Source organism: Stegastes partitus, unplaced genomic scaffold, assembly GCF_000690725.1.
Source record: "Stegastes partitus isolate 25-593 unplaced genomic scaffold, Stegastes_partitus-1.0.2 Scaffold2542, whole genome shotgun sequence".
In the NCBI taxonomy this organism is placed as follows: Eukaryota; Metazoa; Chordata; class Actinopteri; family Pomacentridae; genus Stegastes; species Stegastes partitus.
This window is the reverse complement of record NW_007580273.1, coordinates 19,140-38,710: the sequence shown is the minus strand read 5'-3', so window position 1 is coordinate 38,710 and position 19,571 is coordinate 19,140. Positions and strand designations below refer to the sequence as shown.

At 41.2% G+C, this 19,571-nt stretch overlaps 1 protein-coding gene and 1 non-coding gene across 2 annotated transcripts in view; one reads left to right on the top strand and one right to left on the bottom strand.

The window, feature by feature from the left end:
* Nucleotides 1–38: 38 nt before the first annotated feature.
* The window catches only part of LOC103375311 (semaphorin-3ab-like), a gene marked incomplete at both ends in the record, with an annotated part of 38,607 nt that continues 19,074 nt past the window's right edge, over nt 39–19,571 (bottom strand). Inside the window, 5 exons of the mRNA XM_008305543.1 lie at nt 39–127; nt 248–377; nt 576–665; nt 902–1,046; nt 6,827–6,896. Coding sequence (XP_008303765.1) covers nt 39–127; nt 248–377; nt 576–665; nt 902–1,046; nt 6,827–6,896 — 524 coding nt within the window. The remainder of the gene's footprint in view (nt 128–247; nt 378–575; nt 666–901; nt 1,047–6,826; nt 6,897–19,571) is intronic.
* trnam-cau (transfer RNA methionine (anticodon CAU)) lies at nt 19,399–19,470 on the top strand. The gene has a single exon. It is a non-coding gene; the product is annotated as a tRNA-Met (tRNA).

Below are 19,571 nucleotides of genomic sequence, written 5' to 3'. Positions count from 1 at the left end.
GAGAAAAGTACGACAACTTGATTTGCAGTTTGTTGTACCTGAAAGACCTGCAGCTGCTCCAGAGTGACCTCCTGACTCTGACCGTGTTCTCTGGGCAGATGGATGGCCTTCAGCACGAGTCCCGAGTCTGAAGAAACAAATACGTTTAATTTACTTGAAGTTGGATCATGAAAAAGAGCTTGAGGTTAAAATACCAATCACACGACCTGTACAAACTCAAAGAAGGTGCACAGTGCACACAATCTACCTGTGCCGATGAACAGGACATCGTAGGTGCCATCCACGGCCTCCACTCTGTCCACCAGCAGTTTGCTGAACTTGTAGTGAGCTCCCACTCTGACCAGGAGGGGGCGCTCTCCTAGCGGTAGCACGTTCTCCTGAATTATAATTAGAAAATGCATCACATTAAACTTGCTCAGCCAATCACGTTGTTAATCACTCAGACGCCCTGTTGTTAATTTCTTAATTTCACTTAAGATTTTGGAGAGAAAAAACACTCGACCTGCTGCAGCATAGCACGCAAGCTAATTTAATTTAATTTGCTGTAATTTAATGATGTGAAATATGAGCCGAACCTGCAGTAGTGGATGAGTCCTGCTGAAGAAAATGACGTCGTCGGGATATTCTCTGGTCGAGCTGTAGCTTCCATATGTGCTGCTGGGACACTGAGAGAGAAATGCAGATATAAAAAGGGAAAATGTGTTGAAATCGCACATTACTATATAAGAAACAAGGCAGAATTCTCCCAATTTTACCAACTTTTGTGTTATTTTTGGGTGGTTAAGTGACTTATTTGCATTCATTTAACTGCAAATGGTCACCTCAATCTTTTTAGAGGGTATTTACTCATTTAAAATGTAAAAACCTTGACTTACGGAGAGAGTTTCTACTAACAACTTACCGTTCCTGGTCGTGGATAGGGCACCTTCCCTGTGAACTCGGCCCATTTGTACTGAGGCCCCTCTTTGTGCAGGAAGTTTCCTTTAAAAGCTCGAACAACGTCCTCCATTCGATAGACGCACACGGCCGAACCGTTGAGGATATCACTGGGGATAAACAGCACGGGAACAAGGAGGGCATTGTCAGATCAATCTTTCCACCCGTTACTCCGCCGTCGAGCAGAACACAAGCTGAGCGCGCCTTCATCATCTGTGATGAGTGGCAGCGGTCTCTGAGCAGTAAATTAAATAAGAAAATGTCATGTATGAAGAGCTGTGACTCATTGCGGCTTTTCAGCTTGAACGCATCAATTCGCTGAATGAGCTCCAGCTCCGAGTTGGATGAATGTGCTTCTTTCAGCGCATCACTCAGTCACGGCTTTTGAGATTTTATATTAACTTATTCGGTCACTTAATCAGTTGAGCTATTCTTCGCATCACTGCTTCCACCCACCAGAGGCCTCCTGCCTGCCACACCCACCTCACCTGCTCCCAGTTCCCCCAATCAGCCCTTTTCAAAACCACTTAGCTGATGAGTCCAGCAGTATACAGACTTCCAGGTTTCCACCACTCCTTTGCCAGCTTTTCTGTGTTGTGTTGTGCTTTCCAGTTTTTTTCCCTCCAGCTTTTGGGTTCCCTGGTTTATTTTAATACGTGTCTTTACCTTGGACTCTGCCTTCGCCTGAAGGGCTGCGCTACAAAGTCAGATTACTGGGTCAGTGGGCTGTGTTGAGCCTAAAGCTGGAGTCCTCAATGTCATGAAGGTGGCTCTCTCTAACCTGGCTAGATCACCATGGCAACAGATGCTGTCCAGCTAACCCGCACCGGAGGAGGTTCTGCTCAGACGAGATTCTCCGCTGAGGGAACATGTTTCACCTGCAGACTGGCTGAACTGTACATAAGTGATGCCAGCTAGTGAAGCCGTGCAGCTACAGCAGTGCAAACTGTATGCATCGTGTTGCCATGGTAACCTACATGCGTGATGCAGAAAATGCACAAATATGTTGTTAATGCTTGGTGCTGATTTGGTGCCATTACATTTCTGGTACTGCTGCCAATAGAAAACAAATTAGAGAACTGATTAGTCTGTTGGTATTCATCTAAAAAATATATTCAATCAATAACATTAATTTGACTTTGATTTGACCATAAACTAAAGAGACTTTCATGTCTTCTTCATTGTGGGACAGCGTCAGAGCTAAATCCACTGAGCATCATGTTTAAATGTATGAAGTTTATGAGCTCTGTTGTGCATCTGTTGTGTTAGAAATAAGCAGCTGCACTGAGAATATATTAACTAACACAATTAACAGTTTTTTTTCCCTCTCTTAAATCATTTCTAGCAGCAGTTCCTTTTCGCAGACTAAACTTGTTTTTATATTCTTCATAGCTCTCTATTAGGAGAACCTAAAGTTTGTGTGGAAGAAAAGTCAATCGATGCACCAAACGCCTCCTTTAACCGGATGAAGAAAACCTGGTTGACGAAGCTAAAAGCCGCTGTCAGGAAGTGATCTGTGTTTGGGGTTTTCTCAAGCCAGCTAATGCAAAGTAAGCCCGGCTATATTGAACTTCGTAGCACATCTCTCGGCTGTTTTTCCTGCATTTTGCAACCTGCCAACCCTCATCTGGGTCCCCTCTGAATCGAATTGCATCTCGGTCCCCACCACATCCCATCCCATCCACTGCAGTTAAGATAATGAGTTCTGGGAGATTTTTAGCACAGCATGTCTAAGTTGAAGATTGCAGCAATTTGTGCAACCAGATAGCTGGGTGGTTAGAGAGCATACATGTCACATGGGCACAAACGCCTTAAATCAGTGAGTCTCTGGTTTGATTTCTGGCTTTCTCCCCGCTGTGCTTCCCCACATTTCCTGTCTCTCCTCACTGTCACTGTTTAACAAGAGTGAAAAATGCCAAAGAGTAACCTTAAAAAACAAGAAAGCCCGTGTTATTATGAGCTAGGGTGGTTTCCTTCAGTTTATGTGGGTGACGCATATGTTTGCGCTGATGTTCTCGTGCAGGGAGGGAGGCCCTGAAAGGTCAGAGGTCCCACAGGGGAAGCCAGACGCTGTGTTGACGTCAAATCATTTAAGATTATCATGACAACAAGCGACGAATTAAAACAGGGCGTTCATGTCAAGCCCTCGAGTTGTATTTACAAGATATCAAGAGTTCTGAATCACTGGAGAAATGTCTACACAACAGGATTGTTATATTCAGTGGAAAAAGTATTACAAATACAATCGATGGGGCTGATTTAAAAGGAACTATGAAGATTTTGTTTGTATCATTCTGTTGTGAAGAGTTTTGTAAAGTGTGAAATATTTTAAGAATCATCACAGATGTACAAAGAAACCTGCAAGTTACAGTAACATGATTAAAACTGCATTAAATGAAATGACCACCACCCAAACTTTGAGTATTTACAGACCCTCTTGCAGATGTTTGCACACACCATTAAAACGAACAATTTATAGCTTTTACAAGACTCAAATTTGACATAAACGTGACTAAAATATGCTACATTCTGTCACATCTGCATCTAAAAAGAAAGAAAAAGTTGGTGTCACTGTTCCTTAAACCTGACTCTACATTCCTCGACCACATTAAGAGAAAGTTGATGACCTGAAGCGACAGAATGGACGTGAGGAAAACTGGATCACTTATCACCAGCATTGGCCTCACTTTGGTGGCTTGTGTTTGTTTCAGGACTGACTTTAAGATTTTATTGTTTGCTTTTAAGGTTTTAAATGGGTTGGCACTTTATTATTTAGCAGAACTCTTTACAGTTTCATTAGAGCACTGAAGTCGACCATCCAGATGCTCTTAGATGTTCCAATATCCAGACACAAAAACAGAGGCGATCGAGCCTTTGCAGTCGCTGTATTTAATCTGTGGAACCGTTTGCCTTTTCATGTGCTGCTGTTTAGAAACCTTTAAGCCACTGCTGAAGACCCATCTGTTCTCTTTTCTATTCCATCCAGGTAGAGCTTGACCCCCTGACTTCATATTTTGTGTTGCATCTTTTATTTTTCTTCATTTTATTGTGCTTTTATTCAGATTCGTCTTTGTAATCAGTGTGTTTAAGTCTTCTGACTGCTATTCATAGTTGTACAGCACTTTGGCGTAACTCCTGTTGTTCTAAATGTGCTTTATAAATAAAACTACGTGAAATATAGACTTGAATAGACTGAGGATGGATCAAGCATTAGAAAGATGCTTTTCCAGGTGTATTGCTGGACTCACGTGTAGCTGGGTGACAACTACGGCCAAATGCAGGAGACGAGGTTGTATTTCCACATCTGTATCTGTTCATATTAAATGTGTATCTGTGGTCAATGTGACAACAACTCTAGCAGTGGAAGTAACTCAGAAATGAATAAACACTGGGTTCTCTAAACCAGCAACGTGCCAACCATCTAATCTAATCTGCTGTTGCATGAGATGAACCGACGATTACATTAAGAAAATTTAAATTTGAATGGAAAACAAAATAATGAAGGCAAAGAGCAGATGACAGATCCGCGGTTTACACGCTCGACTTCATCTGCAGACAAAAACCTGCGTGTGTGTGTGCAGTCATGATTGTACCACAGAGACAAGTTTCCATTCAGAAGGAATGACCTTCTCTGCACTCTGCAGTTCTGTGGTTTCGGACCCCACCCTGGGTGATGCTTTGGATTTCTGTCCGTTCCCCGCTGAGATTCCAGACACTTTCCAAAAACCCGAAGAAACAGACCAACTCCCTGCTCCGCCGGGCCAAATGCTGTCATACTTGTGCTGCTACTGTGGAGCTCTGGCGTCCAGCTCAGAAACTGTTTTATTCTCAGAACATGTGGTGCTTTTAGTAACTTGGAGAAAATGAGAAAAGGCAGGCATTCTGAGTTGGCGTCGTTCATTTTTTTTTTCCTCTGGCTTTTTTCTCACTTTTTCCTCTGCTTTTTGCAGACGTTGCCTGTTTTCCTGTCTGTATATTGTAGTTATTCACCTGACATCTGGGTCAGTCTTCGTGAGAGCCTGTCCCATTGAGTATTAACATTTTATTTCTATTTGACTTTAGCGGTTTGCCTTCTCTCGTATTGTTTGGTGCTTGTCACTGCAGAAAAAACTTTTTTATTATTCCTCTTTGTTATAACTGCCTCACACGTGAGCAAGTTAACTTCTCCTAGGTACTGACAGAAACCATACTTGTCATAACCCGCAAATTTAGTGCTGCTTTATATTAACTTCCCTATAAAATATTAATACCTTTTGTTGTTCTTGTTTAACCTCTGGAATATAAGTCAGTGTTATTTTTGTATTCTATCCTACTGCAAGTCAACTTCAGTCTGGTATCTGTGTTTGTTTGGGTGTGAAAAATAAAACATGTGTCACACGCAGGGGTGTCACACTCTGATGATGATGATGATGATGATGATGGAGCCTCACATGAGCTCCACCATGTTGTCAGCATGAATGACTGTGCTTCATTCATGAGTCGCGGTGACAGAAGACGCTGCAGGGTGTGTGTATATATCACAGTGTGTGACATCAACATCTGTGCACCGCACATTACAGCGTGACATGAAGCATTCGCGTCGTGTCACTGACGCTCTCTTGACTCACTGTGGTCATGTATAAACATCACAGCGGACGAGGCAGAAGCTGAGCTGCTCAGTGTTCGAAGATGAAATGAGACAAGAAGTTACTGAGTGTTTGAGTTTTATAACATTTACTTATATAAAACTCAAAAAGATGCTTTTGCATTTATAGATCACTTAGAATTGTTGAAAAATACATGTAGTAGTCATTTTATGGTCCTCAATTATTTCTGCTTAAAGCTTTCATCCTTCTGGAATAGATTTTTGAACTGAAATCTGACCAGTGGTGGAAATCCTCACTTATTTTTTTACTTACTTCACTTTCTTTTTGAATTTGAATGCTGATTTTGATTTTGAATTTTGAATGCTGTTGTTGTTGCTGATTTTATGTTGGTGTTGTGTTGTTTTTTTCTGGTGTAGCAATTTCCGTGAGGTTTTGTACCGAAGGTTTCAATAAAGTTTTATTCTAATTATGAAAGTTTTCATTAAATTCCCTCCACTGTTATCTGTGGTTTAATTTACAGTAGTGCTGCTCGATATTACTAAATCCTAAAGTAGTTCCTTTTACTGTTTTTAGTTTTTACTGCAGTATATAGTATAGTATAGTATAGTATAGAAAAAGTACAACCATGACTAAAAGTAAGGAGAACCTTAAATGTCTTTTAGCATAGCAAAGCTACAGTGCCATAAATTTAAAAAAAATAAAATTCTCAATTTATTATATACTAATTGAAAAAGACTTGGATGTCCAACATTCTTCCAAGAGCCCACAGGCGTTACCACTATTGGAAAATAAAATAAAAAGCTGTAAATACTGCAGACTATGAAGCTTTTAAATGTGTTTTCAAACTCACTCTGTGTAAACACTGCCTGCAATTCAGTCCAACACAAGAGCTCTGAATTTTAGTCACTTTAACTGTTGGTCACAGCTGAGTCTCTAATCACTTCCCAGTCGCACTGAGGTGCACAAAACATTACATTTTTTTTTACAGAATCTGGGAGAGAAATGGCTTATTTTTTGTGAGTTTTTCAAGAAATTTTTAAAACAAACAAGTCTCGATTTTAAGCTCATATCTGGTAATTTTTTCTAAAGGAACAGCTCATGTCAGTTGTTGAAAATCCAATAACTCCTACTACTGGCTGTGATAAATGGTTTATTTAGGCTCTGAACACCTCGCAAAAGACAAACAATGACAAAACCTTAAGTCAGCACCATCCTGACGTTTTCAATAAACAAAGGCACATAGTTTACAAAGCACTACTTTAAGGTTCTCACTCCCATGATTTCTGCTTTACAGAGGCACATACCTTGAAGTGGTAAACAGGCCGTAGATGAGAGGGTTCTTCTTGTCTTTCCCATGAAGGATGAAGATGTCCTCTAGATAGAGAACATCCAGACAGCACGAGGAAGGATGGGAGCGATCAGAGATATGACAGAGAGGGGAAGGGGGGGTAAAAAAAAAAAAAGAAAAATATTAGTCTTCCAGAGAAAAAATGACAACAGCGTCTGAATTACTGGACAAGTTTTACATGAGTGTTGCTCTGGTAAACTCCACGTGTCTGTATATACAGTTGTGAACAGAAGTTTACATGCACTTGTGAAGATGATGTATTTCACGGCAGTCTTGAGTTTCCAATGACTCCTATAACTCAGACATTTCTGTGATGGACTCATTGAATGTCTTCGTCACAACGAAAACATAGAAAGCTGTGTTAATCAAATTTTCCCAGTTGCACGGCCTCTTAACTTCTTGCGAGTGATTAAGATTGAATACAGCTGCTTAGTCCTTTGACTGAATCTAAATAGAGAACATTTGAAGCACCTGCTAGACTCAGCCACAAACACTACGGTGGAAAAGTCTTTGGAGCACAGTACAGTTATGAAAAAGCAAAATGTTGACTTGTATTATGCTCTGGGGCCGTTTTGGTGGAACCGGTGCTTTGAAGAAGGAGGATTACCTCCACATTCTTCAGGAAAACCTAAAATCATCAACCAGAAGGTTGGATCCTGGAGACAGTTGGGTGTTTCAATGAGACATCAAATACAACCCAAAACATACATCAAAAGTGGTGAAGACATTTTTAAATCAGGCTAGAGTTAAGGTTTTAGACTGGCCTCCCCAAAGTCCTGAGCTAAACCCAATCAAGAACCTGTGGACTGTGATGAAGGAACAAGTCGTTATCAGAAAGACAACAAATTTAGTTGAACTGCACCGATACTGTCAAGAAGCGTCAAAGATATAAGCAGAAACTTGTGGACAGAAACCAAAAGTGCCTATTTTTTCACCTAAACTAGGCACTTTTGGTTTCCGTCCACAAGCTTCTAGTCGTATCTTTGATCACTCTTCTTGACAGTATTGACAGCAACGACATTTAACCAAATATTAGCTCTGCTGTATGCACATTTTTGACCCATATTTCCAGATGACCTACAATAAATCTGTGAAAGAACCAAACTACACAATTGTTTTCTGTGACAGAGACATATTTGTTTTAATGATTCCATCAGAGAAAATTCAGAGTTATAAGAGTCACTCAAGTCTTTGCCAATGTATGTAAACTTTTGCTCACGACATGCATGTGAGCAATGTTCATGAGTCTAGAACTGCCAGTGTGTTTGTGCTCGGTGCTTTGTATTCATTATGTCGATGCCTGCGTGTGTGTATCTGAGTGTGTGCATCTATCAGTCTGACTGTGTGACTAATAGTGTCGGGCGTGCTGGCAGCATGGCTGACTGGCTGCTTGCAAAGAATCTGTAGCCATTAATAACCAGCCACAGTGGGAGAGCTGAGCAGTGAGTCCGCCGCAGGAGAACAACACCTGCTGTCACACAAGCTAACACCACGCCTCAGTCTTCGCTCTTCATTTCAAACACAGCGGATCGCAGCATTTGATAGGGTTTTCTCACTCCGCCGTTGTTCCGACTGCAATCCCTCACGCAGCGCAATCAGGTGGGAGTGTGGGTTTCTTTTTTCTCTTTTCATCTGTCTGTCTTGATAACTCAGTCGCAAATAGCACAAATCTGACTACACCAGGTGAAATGAGTTCTTTTTTTTTAAATGTTGTTCTAGCGTTTGAACTTTGAATTTGAAAAACATAAACCCGGACTGCAGGTCAGAATTAATCAACAGTGGTAAACATCTATTTCCTATTAAAATATGCCTCGCAAAGGTACGTTTGAAGGAAGCCTGCAGAGTTTCTGTAGCTTTGATGAGCATATACCCATTTTGCATTTATCTTGTCATTTCTCAGCTTCAGTGCAGGTCCATCGTAATAAAAAACAGGTTGCAATGAATTCTGATAGTCTCAAATGAAGTGGGAAAGTTGTGTGAAACAATATAATTAACATTTGGAGAAAAAGTAATAGTTCTCTCCTTGGTTAATTGCTGTCATTTTTGAAATCCCAAATTAAAGTCGAGATGAAGCATGTTGTCATTTTGATTGATAATAATATTACTGAACAGACTGGCAGTGAAACAAACACATAAATGACAAGTTAGGAGACCAAAGAACACAACAGTCCTTTGAGAAACTAACAAAAGTAGGACCTTAGGCCAGATGGAACTAAAAAAAAAGTCTCCTTCTTTGGGTGTAAACCACCAGAGACCAGACCATTTTGCATGTTTTTGAAATGCGAAAAAGTAGAATGGCGAATGCATGTCTGTAAATATTTATGTTTGTCTCTCCTTAACCCTCACTGAAATACTTGGACATTTAATATCTCAACCCTGGGGTGTTACTGGTGGATATAAGGGGACATTTTTTCTTTCAGAGTTTCTTTCAAGTTTCAGATTTAGGCTGAAAATCAAAGTCAAAGCAGTTACCATACATGTTTCCTCACCCACCAAAAGAAAAATAATAATAATGTTGACAAATTATTGTAAAAAATCACATATAATAATGATGGAACATTTATTTCCAAATCACCAGTCAGACTTACGCAACTTATGACACTTGTGTCAAAATATCACTCTGGCTGACTCGTGATTGGTCAGAGGCCACAGTGACTTCTCTGATTGGCTGGATAAAGTCACATGACTCTGCCCTCTGCCATTTGTAAACCCTGCGGAAGTTACCATATATGGTTCCTTACCTGAGGGTTACATGATTATATTTTTGAACAGAGGTTTGTCTTTAAAAAGAGTTTCCAATCTAAATGAGACAACCTGTTTAACTAAGAGACTGAATATTTTACTGTACATTTCCCTGCTGTCTTGTCTCTCTCCACTGTTATGGTCAAATAAAAAGAAATGTATGGAATTAAACTCAGCTGACGCTTTGACACACATGTGATAACTAACTTTGTTAACAAGAGCCCCACAAGATATGCTAAAAGTGTGAGATTCCTGATTAAGAGACAAGAAACGAGCCCACAAATCTAATCATTCCTAATAAATTTCACTCCTATAGCGTTTAACATTCACCAGATCTCAGTCCAATTGAACATCTATGTGAGATTTTGGTGTTGGACAGCGCTGCCATCATCAAAACATTGATTATATCCCTTCAGTAGGATTCTTACTAAGAAACTTTGTGCTGGTTTTTCCTTTAATTTGTCACCTGTCTATATAGTCGCATCACAAAATGTCTGTGACCTCTCAGACATCACTGGTTCATCTTCAGGAGCTGATATATTGTGTATAAAAACAGATTAAAAAAATATATTGTTTATGACAGTTGTGAATATTTCTAGTGTTCTCGTGCTCGTGGTTGTATAATTCAGTCGCCTGCTGTCACAGCTCAGCCTAGACCTCAGTCTTCCCAGTTTATTTAAATCACAAAAAAAAAATCAAAGGCTTTTCTGTTTTGCACTTCTGTCTCGGATAAGAGCCGGAAACGTTTTATCAACCCGTCACAACGGTCGAGAACGCAGCTCTTTGTTTTTCTCGTTGGCGTGCTGTGATAATCTATAAATACATGACTCGACTCCTGCTCCTCGGGTAAGTTCGGCTTTAAAAGTTTCAGAAACTCCGCAAAACGGAAGAGGACTCGGGTTGACGTCGAGACACAAACGGTTTGCAGCGATGGAGGTGAGGAATGGATGTTTAAAAAGTCTCCTCTCTCGTTTCCCTTCGCCGAGGCACGGGAGGTTGTTGTGGTGATGGAGACGGCGAGGCGTATCGCTGCTCCCACATTCCTGCCGTTCCTGCTGCTTCAGGTGGCCTCCGTGGAACTGCAGGAACGCTAATCTCATCTCATCACAGCTACACACACACGCTGAACAAACATGAACGCGCCCACACACTCATACGTCGCCTATAGACACACACGTATAACCAGCGGGACCCTCAGGGCAGAGCACAGAGGACTATGGGTAGTCCACAGCCTGCAGCGTACACACTGCTCCCTCCCTCAATCCCACAATATATCACTCCTTCATTATTTAGCTCCCTTCACTGCTCCTTCACTGCTCCTCCTGCTTTCAAATTACAATGCAATTACAATTCTCTTTCTGTTCTTTACACACTTCCCCTCGTCTTTTTCCCATCGTTTCTAGCTTGTTCTCCTTTCATTTATCAAAACCATTATCATCTCCCTGTTTTTTTTTCCCTGTCTCTCCTCTTCTACTTGTCTTAAAGGTTTCTTTTATGGCAGTTGTTCTTTATTGCTCTGGATGATGTATACGCTGTGCGTTCCGTGCTTTTATCCAAAGTTTTTTCAACGTAAAGGATGAGCCAGCGTCAGAAGAAAGGCGTCGGAAGATTTATATCTAAACCTGCAGAGTTTTATGGCCATGCAGGCAGCCTGCGTGGAACCCATTTGAGCACACATGATGGACAGCTTCAGTTTGAATCTGGTGGGAACCAGCCATGTTTAAGGGGCGATAAGACTGTGATCATATAGGGGAAACAACTAATGCAATCTGTTTGTAAGCGCATGCAGAACGAGTGTTTGATCTCCGGCCATCCAGAGGTGGACAGAACCGTATTTGGCCATGTATATGACCAAATGTTGAGGATGTTTGCCTGCAGGACACATGTTTGAGCTGTGGAATGGTAAATAAGCCTTCGTGTGCAGAGGTGGAGATCAAGGGAAAAGGCCAGACAGATATTTGTGGTATGCATTACTGTAATAAAAAAAAAACCCAGAAAGCCTTTCAGAAGTCCATTTGATACAAGTAATATGTCATGTTTGGTTAAAAAGCAGAAGTATATTGAGTTAAATGCTAACATTAGCATGTTGGCATGCTGTAAATGTCTACCAAGTCTAGCATGCTAACATCTGCTAATTAACACTTGAAGAGCAGCAACTTCGTTTTGCAAGTAAAACATTAAAGGCCGCGATGAAAAGAGGCAAAGGTATAAAAATGTGAGAACACTGTATAGACAGAGGAAACCTGCCACAACTACAGGAGGTTCAGGGGCGTGCATTTTAAAAGAACTTTACATGTTTATGTCTAGTATAGTGGTATAGTATCGTCTAGTATATTTACCGCTGCAGGGACACTAACAGCCATTGTGGGGTAAAACAGTCGTACTTGATCAAAAGCAGAATGTCTATAAAAATCAAAACAGTATGTGATTTACATTTCCCCTACGCAGCAGTCTCCTCGTGCAGCAATGCAGGGCTCCCAGCGCTTTTGCAATATTTGTAATGCTCCCTGGAAATCCTGGGCAGGGTTGGCAAGGGCCAAAGAAATCCAAATTTAGTGTGTTTAACATTGTCGTGTCTAAAAGCCAGACAGAAAGGATAGCATAGCACGTCAAAGGAAAGTCAGCATGTCAGTTCAATATTGAAAAAGTACTGAACAAACTTAACGCAAACTTTGGTTAATCTCTGTGGGGGAAAACTCTGTCCTTGCTTCCTGCTTTAAAAGTTCCTCCGTCTCTCTTTCTTCTCAGCGTCTCGCTGTGTCTTCAGCATGAAAACATCGTTAAAGTTTGGAAGACACAGCCAGACAAACATTTTTCTTTTTGCATACTTTGAAGAAGACGTCTCGGTTATTTACAGCTCAGCTTGGCAACTAAATTCGCTCTTATCGCTCCAAAAGACAAGTTTAAAATCTTGCCTGATTTAGCGCCGTTCCACCTCACTTGTGCACCTTTCATCTGTTTGATTTATTAAACCGTAGTGACTTTAATGCCATTAATCTTTAACAGGGGAGGGAAATCAAAACACTTCGCTCGCGTGCATTCATCACAAACGCGGAGTTTGTGAAACACGGAGTCAATCTGCTTCTGTCTGCAAAAATGGTCCGAGCAGGTGAGTGGAGTGTTTGATCACTGAGGCGGGAGGGAGAGTTTTTAATCATGTTGCAGTCGCAGGAAACTTCTTCTTATCTCCTCAACCGCATCTTCTTTCACTCTCAGACAGCTGGCCACCATCTTGCGCGAACACTAATCCCTCGTTCTCTTTGTCTCTTCTGTATTCTGCCTCTTTATCTTTTCATCAGGTGCTCATCCCTTTCTGCTCTAATCCACCTGGACTGGATCCCTCTGGGCGTCTCTCCTCCTTCTTCTTCTCTTTGTTTCTCACTTTCACCGTCCCTCCCGGTTTCCCTTCCTCCCTCGCACCATCTCTCTTTCTTCCCTCCATCTCCCCGTCCATCTGTCTGTCTGGCCTATTTTCTCTGGAGGACGGTTCTTGTGTCTTCTTCTCTAAACAAAACAAGGCTGTTTCCCCCCCTGAGGGTAGATAGTCTTGTCTTGCCCGCAGACCTGCAGCGTTAGCCCCTATCTTCCTCCTTCTCTTAATTGTCTGGCTGGATTCCCCCCCTCCCCTCGAGGCAAACACCCCTATTCTCCAGTCCAGCATCCACCTCCTGCCTCCTCTTTCTCCTCCCTGTCACCTTTCTGCCCTCTCCCCTTGTGTGAATCCCCTTCCTCTCCATTTTACAGTAATTTGCCAATAATAGCTCTGCCTCCATCATGTCTGGTCCTTTTAACCCCCTCGGCTACTGGCCCCAGTCCCTTCGGTGCCCCATATTTTTCTCCGTGACACATTTTATTCCCCCTCCAGCCACAGTGGTTAACCTCTTGATGTCTCACTCGCTTTCACCATTTATATTCAGATGGAGATGCCAGCTTCTCCAAGGACATTTTAACTGGCGGTTTCCCGTCATCTAATCACATTTTTGTGTCATTGAGTGTGTTTTTTTAGTATAAAATTGTTCTTCAGCAATCCAATCATTTACACTACAAAGACTATAGCTTTGCAGGAATACAAAACCAAATTCATCTCCTCGTGAAACCCCTTCCTCCTCCTCCTCCTCCTCCTCCTCGTCTCCTCCACCTTTCTGTCTCCTCCATCCTTCCCCATTAACCCCATTTCCCTGCCTTCCCTCCCTCTCAATCTCTCTTCAATCAGCCTCCACACCCTTTTAGATTCACTTCACCTCCCTCAATCCCCTCCCTCCTTGTCCTTAGAGGAAAACGATGTCTGGACTGTAGTGTTTCCTGGTTCCTCATCATTCCCCTCTAGTTTTGCCTCCTTCCTAATCATTTCACATTTATTCTTCGTTCTTCAGTGAAAATGTGATGTTCCTTTTAGTGGCACATTGTCAGTGCCACTAAAAAGTACAAGTGGAAGGAAAATATGTCTTCTGTAATTTAACTTAAATGACCTTTAAATATCTTCTTTTGGTTACATCTTCCTTCTTTTGGGTATCTCTCCTCATCCTCTTCCTCGCTTTCTTTATTTTTCCTGCCCTGAAGCCAAATTTATTTCCAATCCTCTTCCTACTAAGCTATTCCTTCCCCCCTCCTTCTTCCTCCTTCACCTTCACTTTCACAGCATTAGAGCAGCAACACTTCGATAAAAGCTTTTAACCCTCCTTTTCCCTGCCTCTATTTTCTCCTCCCTCTCCTGTCTGGTCAACACCTCCTGCTACAACCTCTGGCCTCTTCCTTCTTGTCCCACTTTGTCTTTCCACCCCGCCTTCTCCTCACATCTCTTGGCCAGCTTCCCTTCTCCTTCTATCTCCCTGCTTCTGATAAACTGGGCTTCCATTCAAGTATTTTTCACACAAGCAGTGATGGATTAGCGGGACTCAATGGAGGAGTCAAAACATGATTAATTTCTTCCAGTATCACAAAACGTGTTTTCATACCCACTTTGAACAAAGCGTGTTTGTTGATGAGGTAATTAAGCAGTAAATAGTGGAAACTGCATTTGTCAGATTAGTCTGACAGGGCTGGGAGTCCTGGTGGTTTGGCAATACATCTGACTGCTCTTTCCTCAGTGAATATAAAACTCTGTTCTTTCTTTTGACCTTTCTGGTTTCTTTTATCCAATTATCCAATGAAGGCAAACCCCGGCCCCGGGGGGGTTTTGCTTGCCCCACGGCGGTTTCGTTTTTGGTTTAAAAAAAAGTTCAAAAATTGGCTTTGGACGAAAAAAAACATTGCCTATAAAAAACATCACTCTTCAGGAATGTCACACCTGCTGTTCCTGGTATTTAGCTTCCATCCATCATAGATGTGGGGTCAATAGTTCGACCATCAGAGCTGTGCTTTTTCTACTTTTCCCTGGTTTGTTTAGCCTTTGCACCTTTTTTGTTCTAAAGTGAATCCAGAGTTGTTCCATTAAGAATAAAATACTGCATCTCCAAAGCTGAAACTGTGAATACCTGCATTCGCACAGTAAAAATGGCTCCATTAGAGCACATAGTGTCAGGTTGTGCTTCATATTTTTAGGCAATTTTCTGACTTGTTGACGTTCATATTTTTGTCTATGTTTAAAAACATGGTGGTCTGTTTGTTTGATTCATTCGTTCATAATTTCAAAACTCATTTTCAGTTCTATCTACATCGGTTTTTCCAAAGAATTTACATCTATATTTGCATCCAAACAAAGTGATAAACCTGGAGTTTCTCTGTCACTGTCTAACCCTCAGCATTCCCACAAACCGTTGCCGTGATGTTCTTTCTCCCCCAACATTTTCCTGCTTTGTGGAAGATGTATGGGCGCTGTGTTACGTCTAGAACACTGAATCTTACACGCACACAGGCAAAAATACATGACGCAAATGGCTGAAAATACCTCAGTGTCGCTGGTGTCAGGACGCTGAGTCCGGCCACAGAGGGTTGTCTGTCTCCGGCTCTGAAACCTCATAGCATGACTCTCCTCCACAACAACAACAACCACAACAACGGGAGGACAACAGCAGTAAACAGCAGAGAATCCTTTCCTGAGAGGCAGACTCGTACACCAGAAAGAGATCTGGCTTGTTTCAACTTCCACTCGACCACGTGGCTGTGGAATAATTATGGCTAAAACTGAGGCTTTTTCACTCCAGTGGCAATGACAACAAGAGTCAAAAACATTAACACCGAGACTTGTGAATGCGAACAAAGCCACGACAACTCCAGACACAAACACAAGAAAGGAAGAAACTCAAAGACAATCCTGTTTTGTGAGTCAGTCAATGCAGCGGTCGAAAACCAGATGCTTTTTTTTTTTAACCCAAAGCCAACAGGGAGGGTGTTCAAAATTTTTCATCAAATATGTGAGTCACCAATAACAAAAATATGCCAAAGCAAACAAAGGTGAACAAACTGTGTACAGCAAGTCCTTAAGCAATATTGTGGCATTAAACAACACTGTGTAGAGAAAGACATACAAGCAGTGTCTGATCTGATGCCACCGTTGATAGGATCACAAACTATAGTTTCTGTTGACAAAGCTACAGTTCAGGTTTGCATTAGTTTAGACGCAAAATCGACTTGGTTTCAGGGCTCCAATAAATCCTCCTTAAATATGTCAAGTTACATTGTTAAGATAAAGCAGTTAAGGTGGTCAGAGGTAATAAAATTACTAGGATTCACAGATGGTAGGAGTCTCGAATGTCCTGTTTGTGTCCCATCCATCCACCCCAACCTCCTCCATATACTGATTTTGTCAGCCCATACTAAAGTCTCCTTAAGTCCTCATTTGCTTCTGTCAAATGATTGCAACCTCTATAGTAGGCATTGACCGATTATCAGCCTGCTTTATTCTATTCTATTCTGCATTTCCTCAGATTACTGGTATCATTATTTTTCCTAAGCGATTACTTATAAAATATTTGTTCGACTTTGGCTCTGATGCAGTCAGCTGTCTAACCTTATCTGGATTTAACGGACAGACACAACCTGCAAAAACGTTTTTTTTCTAAATGCCACAAGCCATCAACACAAATCAAGACATTAGCTACTTTCAATGTGGCTGCAGCTATGCTAACAGCTAGTGGCTAAGTTAGGAGGAGGCCACAGATTACTCAGATCAGTGTCTGGACAACAGTAACAAATAAAGCTTTAAGATACGGGCATTAGCCGGCAGTGAAATTGACAGAATAGTGTAAGATTAAGAAAGCAGAGAAGCACAGAGCACACAAACGGTTTAATCTTAGTCAATCAATCTCACATTAAATAGAGAAGAGCATCTGTGACACTTTGGACGTCATCACTCCTATTTCTACTGTACATATTCAGCTATAGTACTCCTTATTAATGAAGTTATCTAGTTATGATGACAGGTGTCCTGACATTACGTGCTGTTCATATAACATATAACGTGTATCTGTTCCACAGATCGTCTTGATTATAACCAGCATTAGTATCGGCAAAACATATCGACTTACACTTGAGACTCTGACATGTTAATAATGCAATTATACAGAATCATTGCAGTCTCAATTAATAGTGAAATACCTGGTAATTAGTCAGTACCCATTAATTTATCAATTCATGATGTATAACTGCTTATTCAGTGTTTACTGAGTGAAAGACACCCAATGTGAACCATCATATCATGGTCCTGCACTACCGTCTGGGTTTTACATAGTTTACATTGACGACAATCGATAAGACATTTCTTGGGAAAGTGGTGTGTGTTGCTTCTATTCTTTGGCGTCTCTTGTATTATTTCTGCAGCTTTAGATGGATTTGTCTTACATGATATCAGATCGTGTTTAAAGAACAACAGTGTCACAGCAGAAAGGAGCTGAACCCAAACACTGCTGCTGTCTGTGGCCCTTTGTTTTCTGGTCTTCTCAACAAACACATTCACAGTTTTGTATCTGGTGTTTCACACGAACAGTGTTGATAGATTTCTTCACCTGTGAAATATTCAGCAAATTTTAATTGGAACTTTCTCACATTGCGAGCTCCATGCAGCCAGGTGGCATTACGCTGCTATGAGGGACCTGCAGACTGTCAAGGATTTATGGGATTTGTAGTGTTTCTGTGTGGCGGAGCGTGGCGTAAACACACCACTGAAAGCATTCTTAACCTGATGGGTTAATCTACTGTGTACGCGGATTGTGGTTTTTGTGTGTCTGCGCTGATGAAGTGCATTCACAAACAAATTTGTATGCACCCTTATCAGATGTGTAAAACGTGGCCACAGGCATGCCGGGTAGAAATGTTTATGCTCCTGACAAGTCTGAACTGTTTTGTGTACACAGGCAGGCCGAGGCTCGAGTGTGCGTCTGTGCGCACTTTCAAGTATTTGTTATTGTTGCACGTGTGGGTCTGTGTAAGGCACGGTTGGGCTACATAAAAGAGTGCATGATTTACTGTATGTGTTAAGGTGCTGTATATGTTCACATAAATGGTAATTCTGTGTGTGAGTCACCGCGTTTACTCCAGGAGAGACGTCTGTTTACGAAAACAGCAGAGATAAGAAACCCGTTCTGATTCTGCACTTTCCTTCTGTTATATGCTCCAGCTGCATTTTTACTGACTAATACATGATCGAAAAGCTCCTTGCATGTTTCTGTTCTTTTGCATGCTTGATTTTTTTTTAAATAATTGTGGCTGTGTTATTGTATGTGGCAAACAATTTGGTAAAAGTGTGTATTTTGGGGCGGGGATTTCGAAATTTAAACTTCAGCTACTATAATGCACTGTATGCTGGGATTTTTTTGTCTTTAAGGTCCTACGTGTGAGTTTAAAAATAATATATCTGATACTGCACAAAAAAAACAATAATAAATCTGACTCATTGTTACAGATCACTGACATATCCCAGACTGTAATGACACCTCTTATATGGAAATAAATTCATTTTTTTGTGTTCTTTCATATAAAAACAACAGCATTGTCATGTAAACAAACTGGCAATAAAAGAGTTAAAATTCTAAAAATAAATGAATATTTAGTAGTTATGACCTGGACTGATGCTGGTTCAAATCTAACTCAGTCAAAGTGCAAAACAATATTAATATATAACATTTTAATGTCAGTTTTTCTGATGAGAATATTTTTGTCTTTTAGGACCTTAGTGTACATTTCATTGTTGCTAATCATTGACATATGCCAGACTGTGATAATCCAAAAAAATAACTCACCACTTAGCACTTATTATATACTGAAAATACTACATTTTTGTGTTTTTTCATCAAAAAACAAAAAACAGCAATGACATCATATGAACAATCTAAAGGGTTTGTGGGTTCAAGTCCCAGCTGGAGTTGATAAGAGCAGGGTGGTGCAGCAGAAGTGCACTGGACCCGTAATCTAGAGGTCAATGAATCAAAACTCGCCCTCTGATAATAGGTTCGGCAGCTGGTTAGCCTTAAAGACACTTCAGTTACTTAAAAAGCTAGTCTAGCAATTTCGTGGTTAGATCCTTCCTGCCAAGTGAATGTCTTTCAGCCTCCATCCCTACAATTTGTAATGCAATTTTCATAAAAATCTTGTAGTCTCTAGCCAGAGCCTAAGGATTATGGGTATGAGTCACAGCTGTGAGAGTAGCACAGAGGAGGCTTGATGGGTCCATAAGCCAGAGGTTACCAAAGCTGCTGAGCATTAGCATTGTTGCTTCATTACATCACTGTTTTTGTCTCATGGTGCCACTGTTTTTAGTGCCTTATACTACCATGTTCACCCTCTGTGTTAATGCACGTTTCTACAGCGCCTCACCATTCTCTTAAATATTCTGCAGGTTTGCTTCTGTGCAGCAGAGTGGCGCAGCGGAAGCGTGCTGGGCCCATAACCCAGAGGTCGATGGATCGAAACCATCCTCTGCTAGGGGAGCTGTTCTGACAAAAGAAAGCTTTCATTATTTTAAACAATCATGTGTTTTGGATTCCATCCACTTGTCTCCTCTGTCATCTTTCTGCTCGAGACCC